We start from the raw sequence: 18,689 nt of genomic DNA on the forward strand, positions 1-18,689 counted from the left end.
ATTAATCTTTTTGTATTTTTAATTAAAACTAATATAGTTTTGAATATAGATGTAGAAGAGCTTGATTGATAATGAGTTATTCAAGATTTAATTAATATTGATTGAGAAAGAGTTTCTATTGGGTTGCAAGGGGTTTGAAAGATCTATTGATTTAAATCGAAAGAGGGGGGGGGTAGGTGTGTGAATTCGAATATTTAATTTCGAAAGTATAATTTTAAGATTAAATGGGATTAAATCTGTTCCTTGGAATTCTGATTTCATATTCTGAGAGGTGATTGATTTCTTGTATATAGCTTTAAAAACTATAAAGAATTCAATCTTCGAAATATAATTGATATATATTTTGATAAATCTATCAATTTGATTATTATATAAATATTTCAAATTGCTAAAACAGTTAATATCAAGTGGTTGAGTTAAATGATTTGAATGTGGTAGTAAATGTAAATATATAATATTATTTTTTTTATAGTATATTTGAAAAGCTATTGATTTATGGCTTTCATGTTTATTTAGTATCAATATTCGATATTTACTCTTTTTTCGATTCTTAATATATTTATTGAAGTATTTCAATCATTTTAAATCTGTTTTATTATTTGTTTATCTATTAGATATAGATTTAATAATCTATTCTATAGAAAGATTTGTTTCAATATATCAATTGAAAAGATAAACTTGTTTTTAAATTATTAGAAATAAAGGAATAGTTTTATTCTCTCTATTTTCGTATATTATTGCTATAACTCATTCTCAATTGTCTAGTTATACTACCTTACTTCTATTATTTCGTTTAGTATTAATTACTATTATTATTATATATATAATTCCCATTATAAAGTCTATTTTATCGAAATTGTAGAAATCTCTATTCAAAATACTATATTTCGCTTATATATTCGCAACTAATCGAAACCACTCTTTAAAAAACTTAAAATCCTTATAAAGAACTTTTTGAAAATTATAAATACAATTAAAATGCGTTTTTAATTCGATTCGATGTTTTACGAATCGATATATTCAAAACTTCCCAATACATTTCGCATCCCTCGATTCGAGAATATCATTCACTATATCTTCCACATTCTTTAATTTAAACAAAAATCCTTTTAAATCCATATCGAATATATATTGAATAATCACTTTTTCTTTTAATTCTATAATCTTATAACTATTCACTCAAATTTCCATACAAAAAAATAAGCCTTTCATTCTACAAAGAAATATTGTATATATTATATTATATAGCTTAACAGCTTTACAAATACTAAGCTTTTTATTTTTTTGAATAACTTTGATAGCTAAAAGTATTTGAACTTCTTTTCTTATTGATTGCATAATAAATAATCAATAAATTGTGTGTTGAAGTTGAAGAGTATAAATTGAAGTAAAAGTGATGCATTCGGTGATATGGTGCACTCGGTGTTAAACCATGTTACACTGAAATGAGTTATATACTAGTAAACTATATTAACTATTTTTAAATAGCTTTTTAGTTCTCTATTACATTTAGTGAGAGCATTAGTAATTAATTACTAATCAAACAGACACGCAGTTTCATTGGTTGAGAAACTGTGACTGAGTGGCAGTGTAAGATGCCCCCGCTTTGATAGATAGGGTATATATTTGATAGTTACACGGTAAGGCTTATCAGAGTTCGTATTGACTGAAGCTACTAATGGCGCGAATGGAATGTAATGATTGGGTATAAGTATTGGTGGTGACACAAGGGTGCAAACATAGATATCAATATTTCGCAGAATGTTTTCCTGACAGGATTTGAAGGGTTAGTACATGCGTGTGTAGTTTGTGTCACACTATGAAGATTTTGTATTGGTTCTTAACACACACCGCAAATGAGCAGTTAGCCGGTTCCAAGTTTCGCAAGAAGTAAACTTTTCTTTTAATTTCTCCCCTATACATATTTTCCATGCACCAAACGCCATTAGGGAATCTTCTCAGTCTAAGCAAACAACTCGGCATTATCCAGGGCATCCTTTGGCGCCTGTCTTCCCCCACTCGTTCTGAGTCCCAATTCTCCCTTCTTTGCCAGTCTCTCAATACCCTGTTCAGCTCTTGCATTATATCTTCCTGCCTTCTTCTTTCTGATCTCGCTTCTGACTTGGTTGGGCGACACAAACTCCTTGTTCTCGTAGATGATTGGTCCACCAAAACTTCCCTCTTGAATGACAATGGGTGTCAAAACAAATCTTGGTCCGATCTCCACCAAGTTGCATTCCGTCTCGCTGGCTCCCGAGCTTTTCGATTTGGATTTCGTGGAAGTTTCTTCTTCGGCGCCCTTCACTTTCGATGGTTCCGTCTCGCTGATCTGATAGTTTCGAATCCAGATTTTGCCATCTGCCAAAGTAAATCCCATAACATGGTCAATAAAAGGTTTCGACTTTCTTGCACCTTTTGGTACGCCGAAGATATGGAGGAAAAGTTCTTTCAGTACGCGGAGATGAGGTTCCTTATCAAAAGAGGCATCGAAAGAAAGGATGGGTCGGGAGCCCTTGAGGCAGTTTCCGGTGAAATGGAGTTCTTCCATGGTATGTACTGAGAAGCGTTAGAAAGACAGACTTTTGCATCGAAGGAGGATGATAAAATGAACATACAATTCTGCATATGCATCTTTACGGTAGGTCCATTGGGTGCCTTGCTCATCCACAGGTAAAGATCCTTTCCTTTTCTTGCCTCGAAGAAAAATACATTATTGCAATTATATAGTTCGGCCAATTCGTTCAATTGATAAAGCTTCGACTTGGTATCGAGTTTCGCATCTTTTTTACCGTGAGGAAGAAGGGACGCAAGGTCATTGAGCAGATGTCGATGTCTAATTGTGCAGAGTTAGCGTTTTTCTTGAGATTCTCTGCAATGGCACAAATTTATCTACCTGTAAGTAATTCCTCTCGAAGACAAGATCAAAACTCTTTGCTTATTTTTCTTCACCCCATTTGCAGGACCATCTTCCTTATGACCAGTGGTCTTTGATAACGACTTATAGACAGAAGCCATTGTAAATGGTGTATTGTGTTGTGTATATTAAAAAAATATATGTTCAATGCTATCAGGCGCAAAAAAGTTCTTGAAATCTCCAAACTTTCTTAAGAATTTCTTGATAGCGTAAGCGCGACCTTTAATCTTAGCGCGATCCTCAGTGTACATCCTTGCTAGCACATTTCGGTGATTCGGATGATATCTAATCGATCATTGGTTCTGCCGACCCAGCAGGTATTAACTGTCACATCGATCAAATCGCAGTCTGGTGGCCAGGTGTATTCGTTGTAATAACATGGAGGGACATATGGAGACGTGGAGACCCGGTACCGAGGAACTTTGCTTGGTATCGTATCGGAGTATTTGGTTCCCTGGGCGTAGGATAGATGAAGATCTTCCCCATGGCATCATGTTCCTGCATGCAATGTGAGTCTTTATTAAGAACACAGATCTAGAACTCCCAACTGGGATTCTGCCTACCCATTTCATGATTCTCGATGTATGTTCGATACCGGTACTCTATGGTGAACTGGATGGATATACATGATGGAGTCAATTTATGTTTTTCAAGCCTCCTTTGAAACCCCCTCTCCTCACGTAATGACGTCTTCCATTACGATCTCAATTATCAAGTGGTAAATCATGAATCTAGCTTGTCAATTTTCAGACTTGTATGGTACAAGGCAATAATCAAGTCTCCATGCGATGCTACCTACCTACTTACCAAGTATCTTCTGTTCTTCATCCAAATCAACCACAGCATACTCATATCCATTGCCACAACATCGATCATGGCAACTTTCAAATCCATCCACAATTGCCTTCTCAAGATTCCAGCCCCACTACTTCCACCTGCCTCACCTCACGATCCAACGCTTACCTCGAAAATCGCCTCCCTTCAGCTTCATCCAACTCTAGAGACTGCTCTCCACCTTTTAAATCTCGATTTACCATCAGCACACTTCTTAGCTCGCCATATGCAGTCGGCGCCAGCTTTCGAGGGCATGTATCTGCATGGGATTCTGCATCGAATCGAGGGTGACTATGATAATTCAAGAGCATGGTATAGCGATGTCAAGGAGTCAGAAATATATTCAAACCTTTGGGGACAGGGTGGTCAGACTTGGAAAGCGTGGAAGGAGGAGCATGGCAATGACGGCAACAGGGAGTCATTAGATAATGGTCAAAAGTTTTTGGATGCTGTCCAGAAATTCAAGGAGATGAATGGAAAGGGAAGCGAGAAGGAGAAGGCATCTCTCGAGAGACAAAGTAAGGAGGAGATTGATGGTGTTATTGAATGGTGTGTGAACAAGTTCGGCACATCCAGGATGATTGATGCTAGTTCTGCTTGGGTCAAACCTAGTGATGAGATCAAGAAAATGGGTGAAGATCAAGTCAGCGGAGACAGTGGAAAAAGAAAGTTTTGAAGAGAGAGTCTTTAGAACAGACATATTAAGACAAAAACCATTGCATTAGACAAGCATAGCGATCGTTGCAGACGTGAAATCCCAAAGAGGAAGAACCACCGGACAACATAATTGGAAAAAAAAAGGGAAGATATCCTTGAGCCCGCGCTCATCGAGTGCTGAGCGTTTTGCTTAGCCCTGACTTCGTAACCCCCCATGCTCCCGCAATGACACTTAAAGACGCCACACCTTTGTATCAACCATCAACCAATATGTCCGTGTAGTTGCGCGAAGTAAGAACGCCTGACTATTTAACAACATTTTCCGCCTCCCTTTGCTGCCTCGTCCGAAGGAGGAGGCGTAAGTGTAATATTTGTACCACTTGCAATAGTGGCCTGTGCAGAATCACCGTTATCGAGGGCTTTCTGGGATACAATTCGATAAATTTCTAGAGAAGGCAGACACTGTTAGGATTTGTGAATACGTAGATGAGTTGAAAGGAGTCATACCAGTTAGAATATTTTGGAAGGCAAGCTCGACGTTGCTAGCATCGAGAGCTGAGGTCTCAATGAAAGATAGGTTGTTTTCGCCTGCAATAACAAAGATCAGCATCACATCTTTGTCGTAGATATGAGGAATTCCTTACTGGCAAACTGCTTGGCCTCCTCCGTTGGCACAGCTCTAAGATGCCTTAAATCGCTCTTGTTTCCGACCAGCATGATGACAATGTTGGAGTCAGCATGATCCCTCAACTCCTTTAACCATCTTGTAACATTTTCGTAGGTTTGGTGTTTGCTAATGTCGTAAACCAGAAGAGCACCGACGGCACCTCTATAATAAGCGGATGTGATGGCGCGATATCTTTCCTGGCCAGCGGTATCCCAGATCTGCGCCTTGATTGTCTTTGCATCCACTTGAATTGATCGAGTTGCGAACTCTACACCGATGGTTGATTTCGAGTCTAGGTTGAATTCATTTCGAGTAAATCGACTCAAAAGATTGGATTTACCGACGCCAGAGTCTCCGATAAGGACAACTATGAGAGAAGAGATTAGAGGGAGCGACCACGGGAAGAATTATTATCACCAGGCAAGGCAGACGGTTGAGGGGGAGAGGAGAGGGATGCGGTATTTACCCTTGAACAGGAACTATCACACGAGACGTTAGCATATTCTGGTGCGTGGGTGAGAGGAATAGAATCTGATGGAGAGGTTGTCTACTTACGTCGTATTCGTCATTCGCCATGGTTGATGTTGAAGTAGAATAGTATTTATTATTGAAGGGGGGGAGAGGGTAACGGATTTCGTTGTTGCGATGGATAGATGGATGATGGGTGTGGATATGCGAGAAACCGGGGTTGGGGGGTTGTAAGGTTGTTTGGGAATTTGGGAATTTTTGGCTTGGGAGGGGGGGAAGTTTGAACTTTGGCGATTTTGCACGTTGGGCGGTGCTGTTATATCTCTGTTATATCTCGATTATATCTCGATTGTGCTTCACCCGTCTGAAACTTCTATCTGGACGATATTAGACAGTGAAAGTTAAAATTCAATTAACTGACGGATCGATCAGTGAGTCTTCGCGCAGTCAATTGAATCATGAGTATGATTAATACTCGGAGAGCTTCACTCGCCTCAATAAGGACCGCCAACCGTGTGCGTGTCTAACTTGATGAATGTCTAGTCTTCACCCCTCTGGCCCCTGGCTGGATGGTGACGCCTTGCTGGAGTGACGCTGGTTTTGTCTTGTCTTATCTCTCCTTTTTATTTGTCTGATGCTGGAGGGTCTGGCTGCGGATGGATAATTACTGACCAGGTACCCAAGCACGTCTCCGTCTGCGCACTGGACGGATGCTGGAAAGGAGTAGAATGCTGTCTCGCTGTCTATACTGACCATCTATCTGGCTACTGTTACTCCTGAGTAGTTAGTTCTCGGATAAAAGCGATGCAATACAAGTCTACAGATGCACCGCTGCTCAGATTCAATACGCAATCAAGAGGCGATGCTCTCGGTTCCTTTGTTCTCGTCCCCATTGGATTGTTTGAGAATGCAGACAGGTGGTTTCGAAATTCCATGTCAGAGCGGTTGGCTGCACGTGAGACGATACGTTGGGGAGCGTAGGTGTCACGATCATGAGCAGGTATATAGATACTCAGAGGAGAGGGAGAGGGGCTCTTTGAGGGCGCTTTAATGCCATTGATACCATTGATACCATTATTCACTCCACTCGACTTCCTTTTGAGCTTCTCTACACACATACCAGGCCCACTAATCAATTTTCATTCATCAACCACCAGGTGAACTCATGCGATTGACCACAGTCACGTGACACCGCATTCAATCTTTGTTTGCGGTCGCGGTCGCTCGACTTCAAGTTGTTGCAGTCAATTCAACTTATCCCCAAGCAGATAGCTTCCCCCAAAAGGAATCAAGTAAATGGAAAATTTCGCTCTCTTTATGTCCTGCAATGCAATCCTTCAATCTCTGGTGCAACCCATTCTATTCCGTCAACAAAATTTAATTCATCACACATCAAAATACTTTGTGCTATCTAAAACCCAACAAACCATTTTGCCTTCTGGCTAGGTACCTCTCATATTCTTCTTCCGTTTGACACCCCCAAAGTGAATTGGTTTGACGTTGGCAAGATTGAATACATTCTACCTCCCTCTACTTCTCTCGACCCCGTCATTCGACCTTTAGTTTGGCATCCTTCGTGCATCTGAAATTCATGGTGCCAAATGACTTCCAACCAACCGTCAAAAGAAGGGAGGTTCTCCTCACTTGAAGAAGAGGAGCTTTCCAAAATTTCATTAGAAACAACGGATGATGAGCAATATGGTTCGGATCACGAGTTCATTGTTGAACGCATTTTGGCCCAAAAAACAGAAGGCGGCCAAAGGCTGTTTCTAATTAGATGGTCGGGATTCCCAGAGGAAGATTCATCGGTAAATACCCTTTCTTAATATGAATCCCCAGTCAAAGGAGTACCCTAGTGCTTACATTCTGGTAGTGGGAGCCCAGGAAGAATATATTAGGTCAAAGCATTCTTGATGCTTGGAAAACACGACGAACTCGTGAGCTTCAGGGCTTAGATGCACCGTATGATGTCGGAAGACTGGAATCTTTAAAGAAGATCGCTGGTGCTGAAAAAGCACAACGTGTTCGTTTGCGTCGTGAGAAGAGAAAGCGCCTGGGAATAGTCGTATCGCCTCACGAATCTGATGCAGATAGTGTCGATGAGTCGCAAACTTCAGTTCCTGGCCCGCTAGTTAACTCAGCTGCACTCAGGGATGCAAGGATTTCCGAAAGACAACAGCAAGTTCAAGCTACCAGAAAATCTAAAGTAAGCCCAGTTATTTATTTGAACCAAAGACCTATCTGCACAGTGTGTGGTATTGGCACCACCCTCACATATCAAGTCTCTTCCAGTAGTGTTCCACGTTCATGGCTGGCTGGCAGAAACAGTCGCCGTGTTTTAGGAGAGATAGTATATCGAGCGGCGAGGGGCATGGTTTCCATTGTCATGTTTTCTGATAGCCTGTGATCCATATTTAGACAACAGGACATTGATTATCTAATTCGGTCGAGATATTAGATCTCTTTGACTAACTTCATCTGAAATTCAGGAACGTCAACAAATCGACTCTGATTCATCGTCTGACGAACCACTATTCGTAACTTCGCAGCGAAAGTCAACCTTGAGTGTCTCATCTTCCAGCAATCCACAAGCGCAGAAGGAGTCACAGAACGACGTTGTTTCTCATGTGACCGCCAGCGATGACCGACAGAAAGCAACAGCCGAGAGCTCTTCATTATCTAGAGGCAACCCAAAGATTCGAGGAGGGGGAGGTGCCACGAGGGGAGGCTCTTCTTCACTGTCACAGAATGTTTTTTTCAGTGGAAAAGCGCCCAGAAAACAAAAAGCGAGTTTAATTGAAGCAGCGGCAGATCCGTCAAAAGACCAGCGTCATTTCAAGAACAGGCATATCCTCAGAAAAGCGGAACTGGCTGCGAGAACTTTACCAGACCAGCAACTAGATCGTAGTGCTCTTCACCTGATAAATCCTTCGAGGGGTTCATCCTCGTCCGTACAACGACCAGAAACTCTTTACAGAACTTCTTCCGCTCCTCAGACCGAAGAGCCAATGGAATTAGTTGAATCACCTCTTGAGAAGCAAAATATCTCCCAGCGACTGCCTGCACTGCACCCATCTGAAATGGCATGGGAAGAGGTACAGCATATTCCGTACGAGAAACGAACAATTTGCTTCTTCTTTACTCAAGCCAGTGGGTGCCTTGATAGTAGCTGTAAGTATCTCCACAAGAACGATCCCCTCCTACCCGTTGCCCCACCCCCAGATGGATGGTTTGGGTCGCAGAAAATCTGCTTCTTCTATAACCTGAATGGAGACTGTAAAAATGGAGATATGTGTAGCTCTCTGCATGAATCAAACCCCAATATTCCGGTTAGGAAGCCGCCCCCCGGATGGGCAGCGCCAGATCCGTCTACTAAAATCATGCCAACGAAAGTACGGCTCCCAGCCAGTGTCGATGGTCCACAGTGGGTCTGCTATTACTGGTACCATGATAATAGTTGCACGAAAGGGGTTGACTGCAAAATGGCACACTCAGCCGATAACGACCTCCGAGTAGCAGCAAAACCTGGTTCTGTTACTTGTAGATACTGGATTCAGGGTCACTGTCGCAATGGTATAGACTGTTTTTTTGCGCATGAATCTCCTCATAACGGTCGCTCGATATCCTACACGAGCCAACCTTATTCTAACGCCGTTGATTCCGAACCCCTAGTGGAGAAAAGTGTACAGCCTCCACTACACCAGTCAAAGGTTATTCCGATATTCGGTGACGACGATGCCATAGATTTTGAGATGGACACATTGTCTGACCTTTCCCCGCTTGAGTCAAATATTGAAGGCCTTGAAAGATGTTTGAATGATCATTTAGTAACCGAAACAGTAAACATTACCAGTACCAAAATTAAGACAGTCAAGTTTGGTCCACAGACGCAATCTATCAAGCTCGACTTCACAAGCCTTCCCCTACATACTTCAGACTGGGCAAGAGCATTTGTGAGTGCAGAGATTTTGGATTTCAACCAAATATGTACCATATACGACTTCAAATTGAGATACAGCCATATTCAACACTCTACTTATTGGCAAGCTAGTATCAGCACCGATCCTACTGACCAAGATGTATGTGATACGGTCAAAAACATAGCTAAACATCTCTGTCTTCAGATGTCTGGTTTGGCGTGCATCTCGGACAATTACATTATTTTACTCTATCCAGCCGTGGCTGAAGAATGGAAGTATTTGGATGCAACACCTGATTTATCAACTGGCGCTACACTGAAATACTCAGTTTTTGGTTCTCAAAGCCCTATTCCAAGTTCCATGGAATCTGCCACAATTGACAAAATTTCAATGACGGCTCTCTCCTCCAGTGACATGATGATGAAAAGCTTCCATCATCTTGATTACGAAAAATTGACCATAGACTTGAAACTCAAGGACCAGAAGCTCAAGAAACCTATCACCTTCAACTTTTGTTTAATATTTCCTGTATCTAAACAGCCTCTTGCGGGATTGATAGCATCCTGGCTCAAGAGTTGTTCAAAAGACGACGGCAAGGTATACAACTATCAGAAGCCAGGATGTTGGAACCATTTCAAAAAGCATGTCAACGCTGGAGCTGTGCTGATACACTCATCTGCGCTCAGTCTTATCTCTGATACAGATCTCACACATGGCATGACGCTGGACGGGATGAACTATACATTTTGGTGTATTCAAGATAGTACATCTAAAGTGCCATTCTCCCAAATGCAAAAACAATCTGAGCTGGGCCAAGTTTTTATAAAACGTCTCTTACCTTTAGGGTATACTATACTCCTCACACCAAGTTTCTTGGTTGCAGAACCAGTCATGACACTCAGCTTTTTGCAATGGTACCAAAAGAAACTCAAAAACTCAATAAGTGGCTCAATCAGAGTATTGTGCTGCCACGAAATTCCGAGCTTTCTTTTAGAACTTGCGATTTCGAAGGCCGAGGAACAACAAGAATTGATGAAGCGCCTTGCTGGCGACCCGTCGATGCTTTCAAAATTAAGCGAAAGGGGATTAAGTCACGAACAGTGTACAGCGAGACTCGACCTATATTGGCTTCTTTGTGATATGCTCAGTAAGGACCTTCCTGCAAATCTATCTCCATTTGATCGTGATCCATCCGAAGAGAATTCGCGGAGTTCATTTCTCTTTGCGCCTCCATCCATCGATCAAAATGACGAGAAAAAGTTGGTCGCTTGGTTTGCAGGTTGGGCTTATGCGAATCTCGATAAATATAGACGGTTCTACGTCTTTGGTTCTGGAAAATCGAACAGAAGCTCTGGGGTTCCAGTGAGAATGATTCCAGAGTGTGAAAGCTTCCCACAAAATTCCAAGGCCTTCCAGGAAGGAGGTGCGTTAGCGTGGGCCAGGCGAGGAAGAAATCCGGTTTCAATTGGATGTACTACAGCACCATCGGGCACAAATGAACCTCGGGTTGAAAAAGCGGAAGTGAAGTTGAAGGAATTCAAATATGATTTTACGGATGAATGGTATCCTGAATGGAGGGGAAAACCAGGCGAAGGACGAAGTTCAAATCATATCATCGAGTATCGATGGAATCGTGTCTTTGAGTTGCTCAAAATTCCTTTCGAGGCGGGAAAAGTTGAATATTGATTTATGAAAGGGAGTTTTGAAGTTACTTGTGGATTTACATGAGCGTTCGTACACCCTTGCCATTATGATACCATATGCTTTGTCTTTCGTGCATGACGAAGCTACACAGAAAATAACAAGTTTAATGCCGTTGTCTGTTCAGACGATTTAGAGCCTGTGAGATAATCATCGTGCCAAAGTTTTTGCTGAACATTTATAGATGCTGTAAGTGTCATGGGTTTCCTGTAATAGTACATATTATTGGATTATATAGCAACATATAGTCCTAGATATTGTATTAGTGGTATGCAATAATTTTGAGGCGCTTTACCAATGAAGAAGCGGAATCGGGAGAAAGGAAGGAGCGATCTATTCCCCCGAGTCTATACCAGGCTATAATGATACTGCGGGCCAGCTCGCGTTGTTTCAGAGCCCTTGTGCCTGGGAGTGGGAGTACAGACACAAAGGCGAAGCTTTTTGTAACCCCCTCCAATTCCCTTTGAAGGCTCTATGGTTTTCCCAATTTATACCATAAAATGGCTCTCATCCTCTCATAAATTACCTACCACATAATCATACAATTAGCCTAATAAAGAGACCCTACGCCACACACAAAATTTCCATTAAAACTTTGGTACGATGATTTTATCGGTAGGCTCTAGAATATTTTGGAGCCTCCTCGAGTAAATTGAACAATAGAATGATAATAAAAGACTTGAGCAGCACATTAACTGCATTCAGAAGTATGCAGTTCTCAAAGATAGTCCCCTCGGAATTCATGAAATGAGGTCTGGGCTGGGCCCTTCTCAGGAAGATACAAATACAAATATGATCATGCATTCTATAAGTTATATATCCTTGGGAATATAGTAATCGAAACGATTGATAAGATAAAGAGAGACTTGTGCGAGGTGAAGGAAAGGAAGCGGTTAGAGTCTTTTTAAGTTTTTTTAGTTTTTTTTTTTTTTTTTTGAGCTGGTGGTACTTGTCTAAGTCAGTCGCTTGGTTGTAATATCACGAGGATGGATAAGTGTAGCCTCTTCGATTCGCTCTACTGACGCGTCATTTGGACTGTTAAGAGCAGATATCTATGTTAACTTTTTCCTAGTAACCCACTAGGAACGTGATGGCTCATAACATCAAATAGATAGTGCTAGGGTAAAAGAGAACAACGATGAGAAGCAAAGAACCATGGAGTGCACCAGCCCTCGCCCCTCATTTTCGCATCTCCATTGAACACGGCGTTCCCCCCAAACCTTGCATGGATATTAGCCGAGTTGTCGATGACAACAATTCAACTCTCAAGCCCCTTTTCGCTTGTAGAAGTGCATTTGGATTGATTATGTTGATGATTGTACCCATACCCCTTCCCAACTGTAATGAATTGTTTTTGCTTCTGATAGCCTGCCTGCTGAGATACTCAAACCGGAGGCTGTTATGAATACCTGCTCGTAAAAGGTAGCTGACGCCCTCCAGGTTAAAGTCCGCAGGCGACGATCTGCCTGCCGTAAGCGAATTGCAATTTTCCCTTCTTGTTCACATAGCTGCAAGGTTATTGGGTCAGACTCATGAGGGAGAGAAATTATGTATCTTGGTATCGCGGGCCTGTGGTTGTGGCAAAAGACGGAGAAGTGCCTGATGCTATTGTACAAAGGGAAGAGGAATATTGTGTGAATGAAGTAAATCCTTCGTATCTGTGTAGTGAGTGAGGTAAGCAACGTAGAGCATAGTCAATGAGATTGAGATATCTTATTATGGGATTGCATGGGATAAGGAAAGAGGTCGAGCACGAATACAATAAGGGGCCAGAAACATCAATGGTTCGTGACAGGCTCGCAGTCACTGGCTGTGCAGCTCGGAGATGAAAGGGCGATGTAAATTTAAATTTATTTGAAGGAATTGATCTATAAGAGGTCATTTGCTAAGAAGTATAGAGTGTGGTGTATGGATATTTCATATAACTCTATGAAGTATAGTAATGTAATTTGCTAGACTTATTAATGATCTAGTCCTCTTTATCATGATTTTTTGTATAGGTTATGTAGGAGGTGAATTAGCCGAAGGATTTAGAGGATTTACTACCACAATGTTATTCTAATGCTGTGTTACATACTTGTCAACTTCACAGAGTCATCTTGTAACAAATACATAGCATGAAGGCATCCCAAGGAGATACACCTGGCTGTTTCTCTCATTTCCAACCGCCTGTGCTGCTTTGTCTATCAAGCCATCCTCATGTATACCACTGTACATCGGTCGACTTTTCTAAGCACACAATAGTTGATAGATAGTTGAAGTATTGGGAATTTGCTCGCATCACTGAAGTCACCCATCCAAAAAAGAGTAAAATATAGTGAAGGTATCTTTAGATGGAGTGCGCTTAAATAATTTTGTATTTTGCCTGACAACAGAAGAAGGCTATTGATTCTTTTCCCTCCAAACCCAAAACGCCAGTATATGTAACAAGTATCATTTCCGAGAAAGAACTCATACACTCGTCACGAAACCTTTAAAATTACTACACTACTTGGATTTGCTTCCCTTCTTCTTCTTCTCCTTACTTTCCTTCTTCGTGGTATCTGTCTTCAAAGTCTCATCTTTCTTGACCTCTCCCTCCTTGGCCTCTTCCTTCTTGGCCTTCTCTTTAATTTCCTTCTTGGGCTTATCGGCCTTGGCCGACTTTTCATCCTTGGTCTCCTCTACTTTGGTATCTGCCTTTGTCTTGTCTGCTTTGGGATCAATACCCTTTCGTTTCAAGGTGTTCTTTCTCGCCTTCACCATATACTCTTCATCTTCACCGTCATCCCATCCTCCAAATGCTTCCTCTTCCTCAGTTTCTCTAATAGGTGTCTTGTCAATGTCCAACTCATCCAACTCCTTTTCAGCGTCCTTCTCGCCAGGCTTGCTCTTAGGAGATGGGCCTGTCTTCTTGAATTTAGAAACGAAGAAACCATCAACATTGTAAGCATGGGGGTAATATCTTCTTGTCATCTTCATGTTCTTGTCAAAGCTTTTGCCCATGTATGATGTGAAGCCCTCCTTACCAAAAGCTAGGCCAGTCTCTACGAGCTTAACATTTGGTCTCTTGTTGAGCACATATTGAACGACTTGCTCGTTCTCCTCAACGGTGACACTACATGTCGAATAAACGATATAACCTCCGGTCTTGCTTGCGTGGTCAACTGAGTCGATAGCTGAGAGAAGGAGCTGTTTTTGTAAATGAGGAAGCATGAGGAAATCTCGTTCTGTTTTGTTTGTCTTCACACTAGCATCCTTGGCGATGACTCCCGTACCAGAACATGGTGCATCAAGTAAGACACGATCGAAACCTCCAATAACTCTGGGGAATTCTCTCGCGTCATAATTGCACACGATTACATTCTTGGCTCCTAGACGATGGATATTACCGATCAAACCTTTAGCACGAGATTTGTTGCTATCGTTGGCGAAGATGCAACCTGTGTTCTTCATCAACGCGGCAATGTGTGTTGTTTTTCCACCGGGAGCAGAGGCCATATCGAGAACACGTTCATTTTCTTGTGGTGCGAGAGCCATCACGGGAAGGAAAGAAGAAGCGGCTTGTAGAATATAATGTCCGGCAAGGTACTCTGGAGTGGCACCCAAGGGTACAGCACTCTCGAAAATTTGCAGACCAACTTTGGACCATTTTCCCACTGGCTCTAAGACTACTCCACGGTTGATCAATGCCTGTGCAAGGTCTCTTCGATGTGTTCGCAAGGTGTTTGTTCGGATGACGACAGGTCTGGGGGTTTCGTTGGCCTCGAAAAATGCGTAAGCCTCCTTGGGTGGAAACAAGTTGAAGAGCTTCTCCGCTAAGAACTCCGAGTAACCGTAATATGCGCAAATGTCTTTAATCAACTGAGCTGTGTATTCGGCTCTGGATCTACCCTCTTCGGAAAGATTCGAGAAGTCATCCAAGACTCGGATAGTATCGTTAATTCGAGATCGTAGAAGCTGTAGATCAGGTGCCAATAAAGCATTAGTCTTGGGCGCCTCTCCGTCTTCGTCGTCGCTGTCGAATATATGGGGTCTATCTCCTGCAATGTTTGTTTGCATAGCAGCTTCCTCCAATTCAGCCTGTGCCTCTGCGGCCTCCTCAGCTTTTTGCTCATCCAATTTCCTTGACAGTCCAGCAATATTGGCAGCAGTGAGCTTTTCCTCGGCATCAGACTCGTCCTCATCCTCAGAGAACATTGCTTTTGGGTGATCATCATCCGAATCATAGACATCACTTCCACTGTCCGAGCCAAGGAAATCATCTGGAAGCCCAGGACCATCATCATCTGAAACGTCCAATTCATCAAACTCGTCATTCATGAGATCCGCCGCATCGGAGTCGACATCTTCCATCTCCTCATCTGACATGGGCAATGGTGCAGCCTTTTTCGACTTTTTCGCAGAAGGTTTCTGAACCGGTAACGAGTTTGTAAATTTTCCCTTTGTTGCGTTCTGTGCCGCCGAGTTCTTCTTGCCATTGGCAGCTCCATTGGACTTTTTCTCCGAAGTTCGACGTTTCTTATTAGGATCGGGAGCATATTGCATTGATTCTGCTCTCGATTCTGCTACTGACATTCCAGCTTTTCTTTTTAAATTGGTGAAATGTGCTTCATCGAGCGGTTCGGGCATGCCCTGCTTCTTCATACGTCTTCCGACACCCATTTTGAATGATTTCTTTGGATGTTCGTACTAAAAAGTTAAAAGTTGAATGTAAAGATTCGCAAATGCAGCAAATGCGACTTGAGGGAACTTTTTTTCTAGACGAATATAATTTTCTCGCAGATAAGGTTTAGCGCACTTAACTTATCAATCTCGGTCGCCGTTATTCCGATGCCAAGACTTTTTATCTGGTGCTATGGTCAGGTCACACAAACACACATGATGGAGTGGTGATTGTGAATTTGATTGTCTGTAGCTTGTTTTGCCCGCAGTTGAACTCCGAAGAACTATAAACCTCTCTACCCAACTTCTTCAAATATTATTCATAATGACTGAACTCACATTTGCTAAGTCCTTCATTCAGACTCTCGAGTCGCGGTCTCCCAAAATCACTGCCGATCATGTTGAAGATCCAAGAAATTATCCCTCAAGAGGGGCAGTATGTCTCCCTGGCACTCTTGTATACCTCGTTTTGCGTCACTTGCGTCACTTGCGTCACTTGCGTCTCCTTACCCTTCTCTCCCCTTCCGCTTTGAGTTGTTGCTTCCATACTAACAAGCGTGATAGGCGATTCTCCCAAAGATGAGAAAACCTCCTGCGAAACGTCAAAAGTTGAGTCCGGGACAGGAACGTAGCATCTCGGTATCTTTGAAGTCATCGCGAAACCCACCTCTCGACGTAACACTTTCCGCACTGTCGCCAAATACTTCTATTCTTAATTTGAAAGAGTCTTTGTCTGAGAAAGAAGGGATCCCCGTGGACAAATTAAGGTTACTTTACAACAAGAAACCGGTCGGAGATGCGAAAGTTTTGAAAGATGTTATTGGCGAAGAGGAAACCAAGATCGAATTTAGTATTATGGTAATGGGCGGGGCTGCTTCCGTGAGAAAAGTTGAAACGCCCGGAAAGGAAGTAGAAGCGCCAGTTGCACAAGGGCCCAGTGGACTCGAAACTCTTGCTGGGGAAGAGTTCTGGGGAGATTTGAAGGGCTTTTTGGTGCAACGATTGAGGGACGAAGAGCAGGGAAACAAACTACATCAAATATTCAAGAAAGCCTGGGAAAGTAGCGCTGAATGAGGTACATATATTCACGGGGAAACATAGCGAGGAGTTTGGCAATGTACAATTGGAAAGACACGGGCAAATTTGCCAATTCAGAAAGGAGTACTTCCGCAAAAGTCGCTTTTAATGTCTTCATATATCATCACGCTGAAATGATCAATCCGTCTTCAGAAGAATAAATTCACACCCATGCATAACATCGCATGCAATAAGCACCCAATGAAATACTGTTCCTTCCTGTCAAGTTCATTCCAAAAACCATGACGCTTGTATCTACTTGAGAGCGGCTGTACCCTTGCTGACTGTCTTCAACATCTCATTCTCTTCGAGGTCGGCTTCATCGTTTGCTTGGAGTTCATCGCCCGAAAGTCCGGATAAAGCACGCTTGAAAGATTCCTTGGTGGAGGCGTACATCATTTTAGGCTAGAAATTTGTTAGTGCTAGAAGGCGACAGTAGAAGATGGGACTTACGAAGGTACTGGCATCATCAGGGGACCACGAAATGAAAGTAAGCTTGGTTCTAGTAACAAATTAGCCCACAATCCATAAAAAACAAATGGTAGTAAAATTACCTTTGTCCCTCTCCGTTGGCCAAATCGTAGTTGAAGTCATAGACAGCATATCTGGGACCTTTACCCTGGGTTTTCTATAATCCTTATCAGCGCTTGGCCCATAATAAGAAGCTTTCAAACATACGTTCTTGTTAAGTGCCTTTGCGTTTACGAGGACCTCACGGAATGGTTCCCAGTCTGCCGACTCGCTGGAAGTGTCGACAACGACCTTTGTGCCTTCATCGTTGATCTTGTAAACAATCCACTTGATCTTCTTTTGAAGCTTCATCTCGTTGAACTTCTCGATGCATTCTTCGTCGACGGTGATACTGTAGACTTGTTAACTAATGGTCTGCGGCACTGCTCGGATTATTGGTAGGAACAGATTCGCATCAAGCTCGGTTGTCACCGCAAGTCACTGATGGTAGTGGGTTGAGTAGTGGGGTGAACTGACCCTGAGTTAGACTTTTAAAACGAGATTATTAGCAAGCGGTTGCGTGAAGGTTTGTACAATAGAAGCTACATACCATGATGTCAAGAAAGTCTATGCGACGGTTTGTGTTGGTAGAAACTGTCAAAGCAACAGAAAGTCAGCAAATGCCTAACACTTAACAACTAGACAGATAAACAAGTGGAATGACTTTGAGTCCAGATCAAGCTCTCGAACTGAGAACGTACGTTAAAGATTGTTCAGAGACCTGTTTTCCAAAGTCCACTGTATGTTGTGGGAATTGCGAGGTAGTAGGAGGAGCGAAAGAAAAGCTTGGGAGATGTTTATCTTTGGGAGAGTTTTGGATTTTGCGAACGGGGATGAAGGTCAAGAAATTGGTGGGGTTACTTGCCGGTGTGCGATCACCTGAGTGGGACGCTAAGAATACCTTGTCGTGCTTTCACACTCAATCTGGATGGGTGAAAGCTGGCAACTTGGAGAGGATTCTACCCCTTTCAAGACACACAAAATGCAAACGGCCTTTGGTGGACAACGAAGAAGACAGAAGTCGAGTCACAAACACGGATGGTGTGTTTCTGGATATGGATATGGATATGGATATGATAAAATGTCAACGGTGCGGTAGATATCTGTGGCTGGAGCAATTCCCCCCTAGAGGTGCTTGTACACTTTTTGGACGTTTTATCGGCGATTTTGGGGCAATGAAGATGTGCATATATATATGAAGCTCTTGTTGGCTGCTCAGTAGACATGTATGCACACTGTAGAAGCTACGACGGAAGACTTGAGGTTGCAGCCCTACGAGTAACAAGGCAATAATCTA

At 42.4% G+C, this 18,689-nt stretch overlaps 7 protein-coding genes across 10 annotated transcripts; 3 read left to right on the forward strand and 4 right to left on the reverse strand.

Moving 5' to 3' along the window:
* Positions 1–1,762: 1,762 nt before the first annotated feature.
* On the reverse strand, positions 1,763–3,167 carry Bcbrx1. The gene is made up of 3 exons (XM_001552134.2): positions 2,894–3,167; positions 2,616–2,833; positions 1,763–2,556 (listed from the first exon to the last, which is right to left on the reverse strand). Exons 1-3 carry the CDS (start codon positions 3,013–3,015, stop codon positions 1,964–1,966), a joined length of 933 nt encoding a protein of 310 aa, XP_001552184.1. The 5' UTR covers positions 3,016–3,167; the 3' UTR covers positions 1,763–1,963.
* Positions 3,168–3,264: 97 nt separating this feature from the next.
* BCIN_07g05080 (hypothetical protein) lies at positions 3,265–4,476 on the forward strand. The gene has a single exon (XM_001552133.2). The coding sequence runs from the start codon at positions 3,789–3,791 to the stop codon at positions 4,422–4,424; it is 636 nt and encodes a 211-aa protein (XP_001552183.2). The 5' UTR covers positions 3,265–3,788; the 3' UTR covers positions 4,425–4,476.
* Positions 4,477–4,503: 27 nt separating this feature from the next.
* Positions 4,504–6,478, reverse strand: BCIN_07g05090 (hypothetical protein). 2 transcript variants are annotated; one of them, XM_024694117.1, is made up of 6 exons: positions 6,034–6,478; positions 5,628–5,917; positions 5,539–5,551; positions 5,050–5,439; positions 4,913–4,993; positions 4,504–4,851 (listed from the first exon to the last, which is right to left on the reverse strand). In XM_024694117.1, the coding sequence occupies exons 2-6, from the start codon at positions 5,646–5,648 to the stop codon at positions 4,715–4,717; spliced, it is 642 nt and encodes a 213-aa protein (XP_024549906.1). In that variant the 5' UTR covers positions 5,649–5,917; positions 6,034–6,478; the 3' UTR covers positions 4,504–4,714. The 2 variants fall into 2 exon arrangements, with proteins under 2 accessions (XP_024549906.1, XP_024549905.1); XM_024694116.1 differs by having other exon boundaries at positions 5,628–5,956.
* Positions 6,479–6,696: 218 nt separating this feature from the next.
* On the forward strand, positions 6,697–11,287 carry BCIN_07g05100 (hypothetical protein). Of its 2 annotated transcripts, XM_024694119.1 has the most exons (4): positions 6,697–6,986; positions 7,049–7,348; positions 7,414–7,746; positions 8,030–11,287. In XM_024694119.1, exons 2-4 carry the CDS (start codon positions 7,142–7,144, stop codon positions 11,144–11,146), a joined length of 3,657 nt encoding a protein of 1,218 aa, XP_024549908.1. In that variant the 5' UTR covers positions 6,697–6,986; positions 7,049–7,141; the 3' UTR covers positions 11,147–11,287. The 2 variants fall into 2 exon arrangements, with proteins under 2 accessions (XP_024549908.1, XP_024549907.1); XM_024694118.1 differs by having other exon boundaries at positions 6,697–7,348.
* Positions 11,288–13,406: 2,119 nt separating this feature from the next.
* Positions 13,407–15,893, reverse strand: Bcnop2. Its single transcript, XM_001552130.2, has one exon. It carries the CDS (start codon positions 15,803–15,805, stop codon positions 13,649–13,651), a length of 2,157 nt encoding a protein of 718 aa, XP_001552180.1. The 5' UTR covers positions 15,806–15,893; the 3' UTR covers positions 13,407–13,648.
* A 130-nt stretch (positions 15,894–16,023) lies between these two features.
* Positions 16,024–16,945, forward strand: BCIN_07g05120 (hypothetical protein). Its single transcript, XM_001552129.2, has 2 exons — positions 16,024–16,241; positions 16,370–16,945. The coding sequence occupies exons 1-2, from the start codon at positions 16,131–16,133 to the stop codon at positions 16,877–16,879; spliced, it is 621 nt and encodes a 206-aa protein (XP_001552179.1). The 5' UTR covers positions 16,024–16,130; the 3' UTR covers positions 16,880–16,945.
* A 72-nt stretch (positions 16,946–17,017) lies between these two features.
* Positions 17,018–18,234, reverse strand: Bccof1. Of its 2 annotated transcripts, XM_024694120.1 has the most exons (7): positions 18,094–18,234; positions 17,943–17,986; positions 17,870–17,880; positions 17,561–17,744; positions 17,437–17,510; positions 17,336–17,384; positions 17,018–17,287 (listed from the first exon to the last, which is right to left on the reverse strand). In XM_024694120.1, the coding sequence occupies exons 2-7, from the start codon at positions 17,943–17,945 to the stop codon at positions 17,138–17,140; spliced, it is 471 nt and encodes a 156-aa protein (XP_024549910.1). In that variant the 5' UTR covers positions 17,946–17,986; positions 18,094–18,234; the 3' UTR covers positions 17,018–17,137. The 2 variants fall into 2 exon arrangements, with proteins under 2 accessions (XP_024549910.1, XP_024549909.1); XM_024694121.1 differs by lacking the exon at positions 17,870–17,880 and having other exon boundaries at positions 17,561–17,864.
* Between the last annotated feature and the right edge of the window lie 455 nt (positions 18,235–18,689).

Source organism: Botrytis cinerea, chromosome 7 (assembly GCF_000143535.2).
Source record: "Botrytis cinerea B05.10 chromosome 7, complete sequence".
Classification (NCBI taxonomy): domain Eukaryota; kingdom Fungi; phylum Ascomycota; class Leotiomycetes; order Helotiales; family Sclerotiniaceae; genus Botrytis; species Botrytis cinerea.

Bases quoted from the DNA above. Each gene is read 5' to 3' on its own strand.
- Bcbrx1 (XM_001552134.2), bottom strand. From the start codon at position 3,015: ATGGCTTCTGTCTATAAGTCGTTATCAAAGACCACTGGTCATAAGGAA. The intron at 2,834-2,893 runs GTAGATAAATTT...CTGCACAATTAG, and splicing joins TCGAGAGGAATTACTTACAG to ACATCGACATCTGCTCAATG. The intron at 2,557-2,615 runs GTATGTTCATTT...AACGCTTCTCAG, and splicing joins AAAGATGCATATGCAGAATT to TACATACCATGGAAGAACTC.
- BCIN_07g05080 (XM_001552133.2), top strand. From the start codon at position 3,789: ATGGCAACTTTCAAATCCATCCACAATTGCCTTCTCAAGATTCCAGCC.
- BCIN_07g05090 (XM_024694117.1), bottom strand. From the start codon at position 5,648: ATGGCGAATGACGAATACGAC. The intron at 4,994-5,049 runs GTAAGGAATTCC...TTGTTATTGCAG, and splicing joins GGAGGCCAAGCAGTTTGCCA to GCGAAAACAACCTATCTTTC. The intron at 4,852-4,912 runs GTATGACTCCTT...TGCCTTCTCTAG, and splicing joins CTTCCAAAATATTCTAACTG to AAATTTATCGAATTGTATCC.
- BCIN_07g05100 (XM_024694118.1), top strand. From the start codon at position 7,142: ATGACTTCCAACCAACCGTCAAAAGAAGGGAGGTTCTCCTCACTTGAA. The intron at 7,349-7,413 runs GTAAATACCCTT...ACATTCTGGTAG, and splicing joins TCCCAGAGGAAGATTCATCG to TGGGAGCCCAGGAAGAATAT. The intron at 7,747-8,029 runs GTAAGCCCAGTT...TCTGAAATTCAG, and splicing joins AAGCTACCAGAAAATCTAAA to GAACGTCAACAAATCGACTC.
- Bcnop2 (XM_001552130.2), bottom strand. From the start codon at position 15,805: ATGGGTGTCGGAAGACGTATGAAGAAGCAGGGCATGCCCGAACCGCTC.
- BCIN_07g05120 (XM_001552129.2), top strand. From the start codon at position 16,131: ATGACTGAACTCACATTTGCTAAGTCCTTCATTCAGACTCTCGAGTCG. The intron at 16,242-16,369 runs GTATGTCTCCCT...CAAGCGTGATAG, and splicing joins ATTATCCCTCAAGAGGGGCA to GCGATTCTCCCAAAGATGAG.
- Bccof1 (XM_024694120.1), bottom strand. The intron at 17,511-17,560 runs GTATGTTTGAAA...TAAGGATTATAG, and splicing joins CAAAGGCACTTAACAAGAAC to AAAACCCAGGGTAAAGGTCC. The intron at 17,385-17,436 runs GTAATTTTACTA...ATTTGTTACTAG, and splicing joins GCCAACGGAGAGGGACAAAG to AACCAAGCTTACTTTCATTT.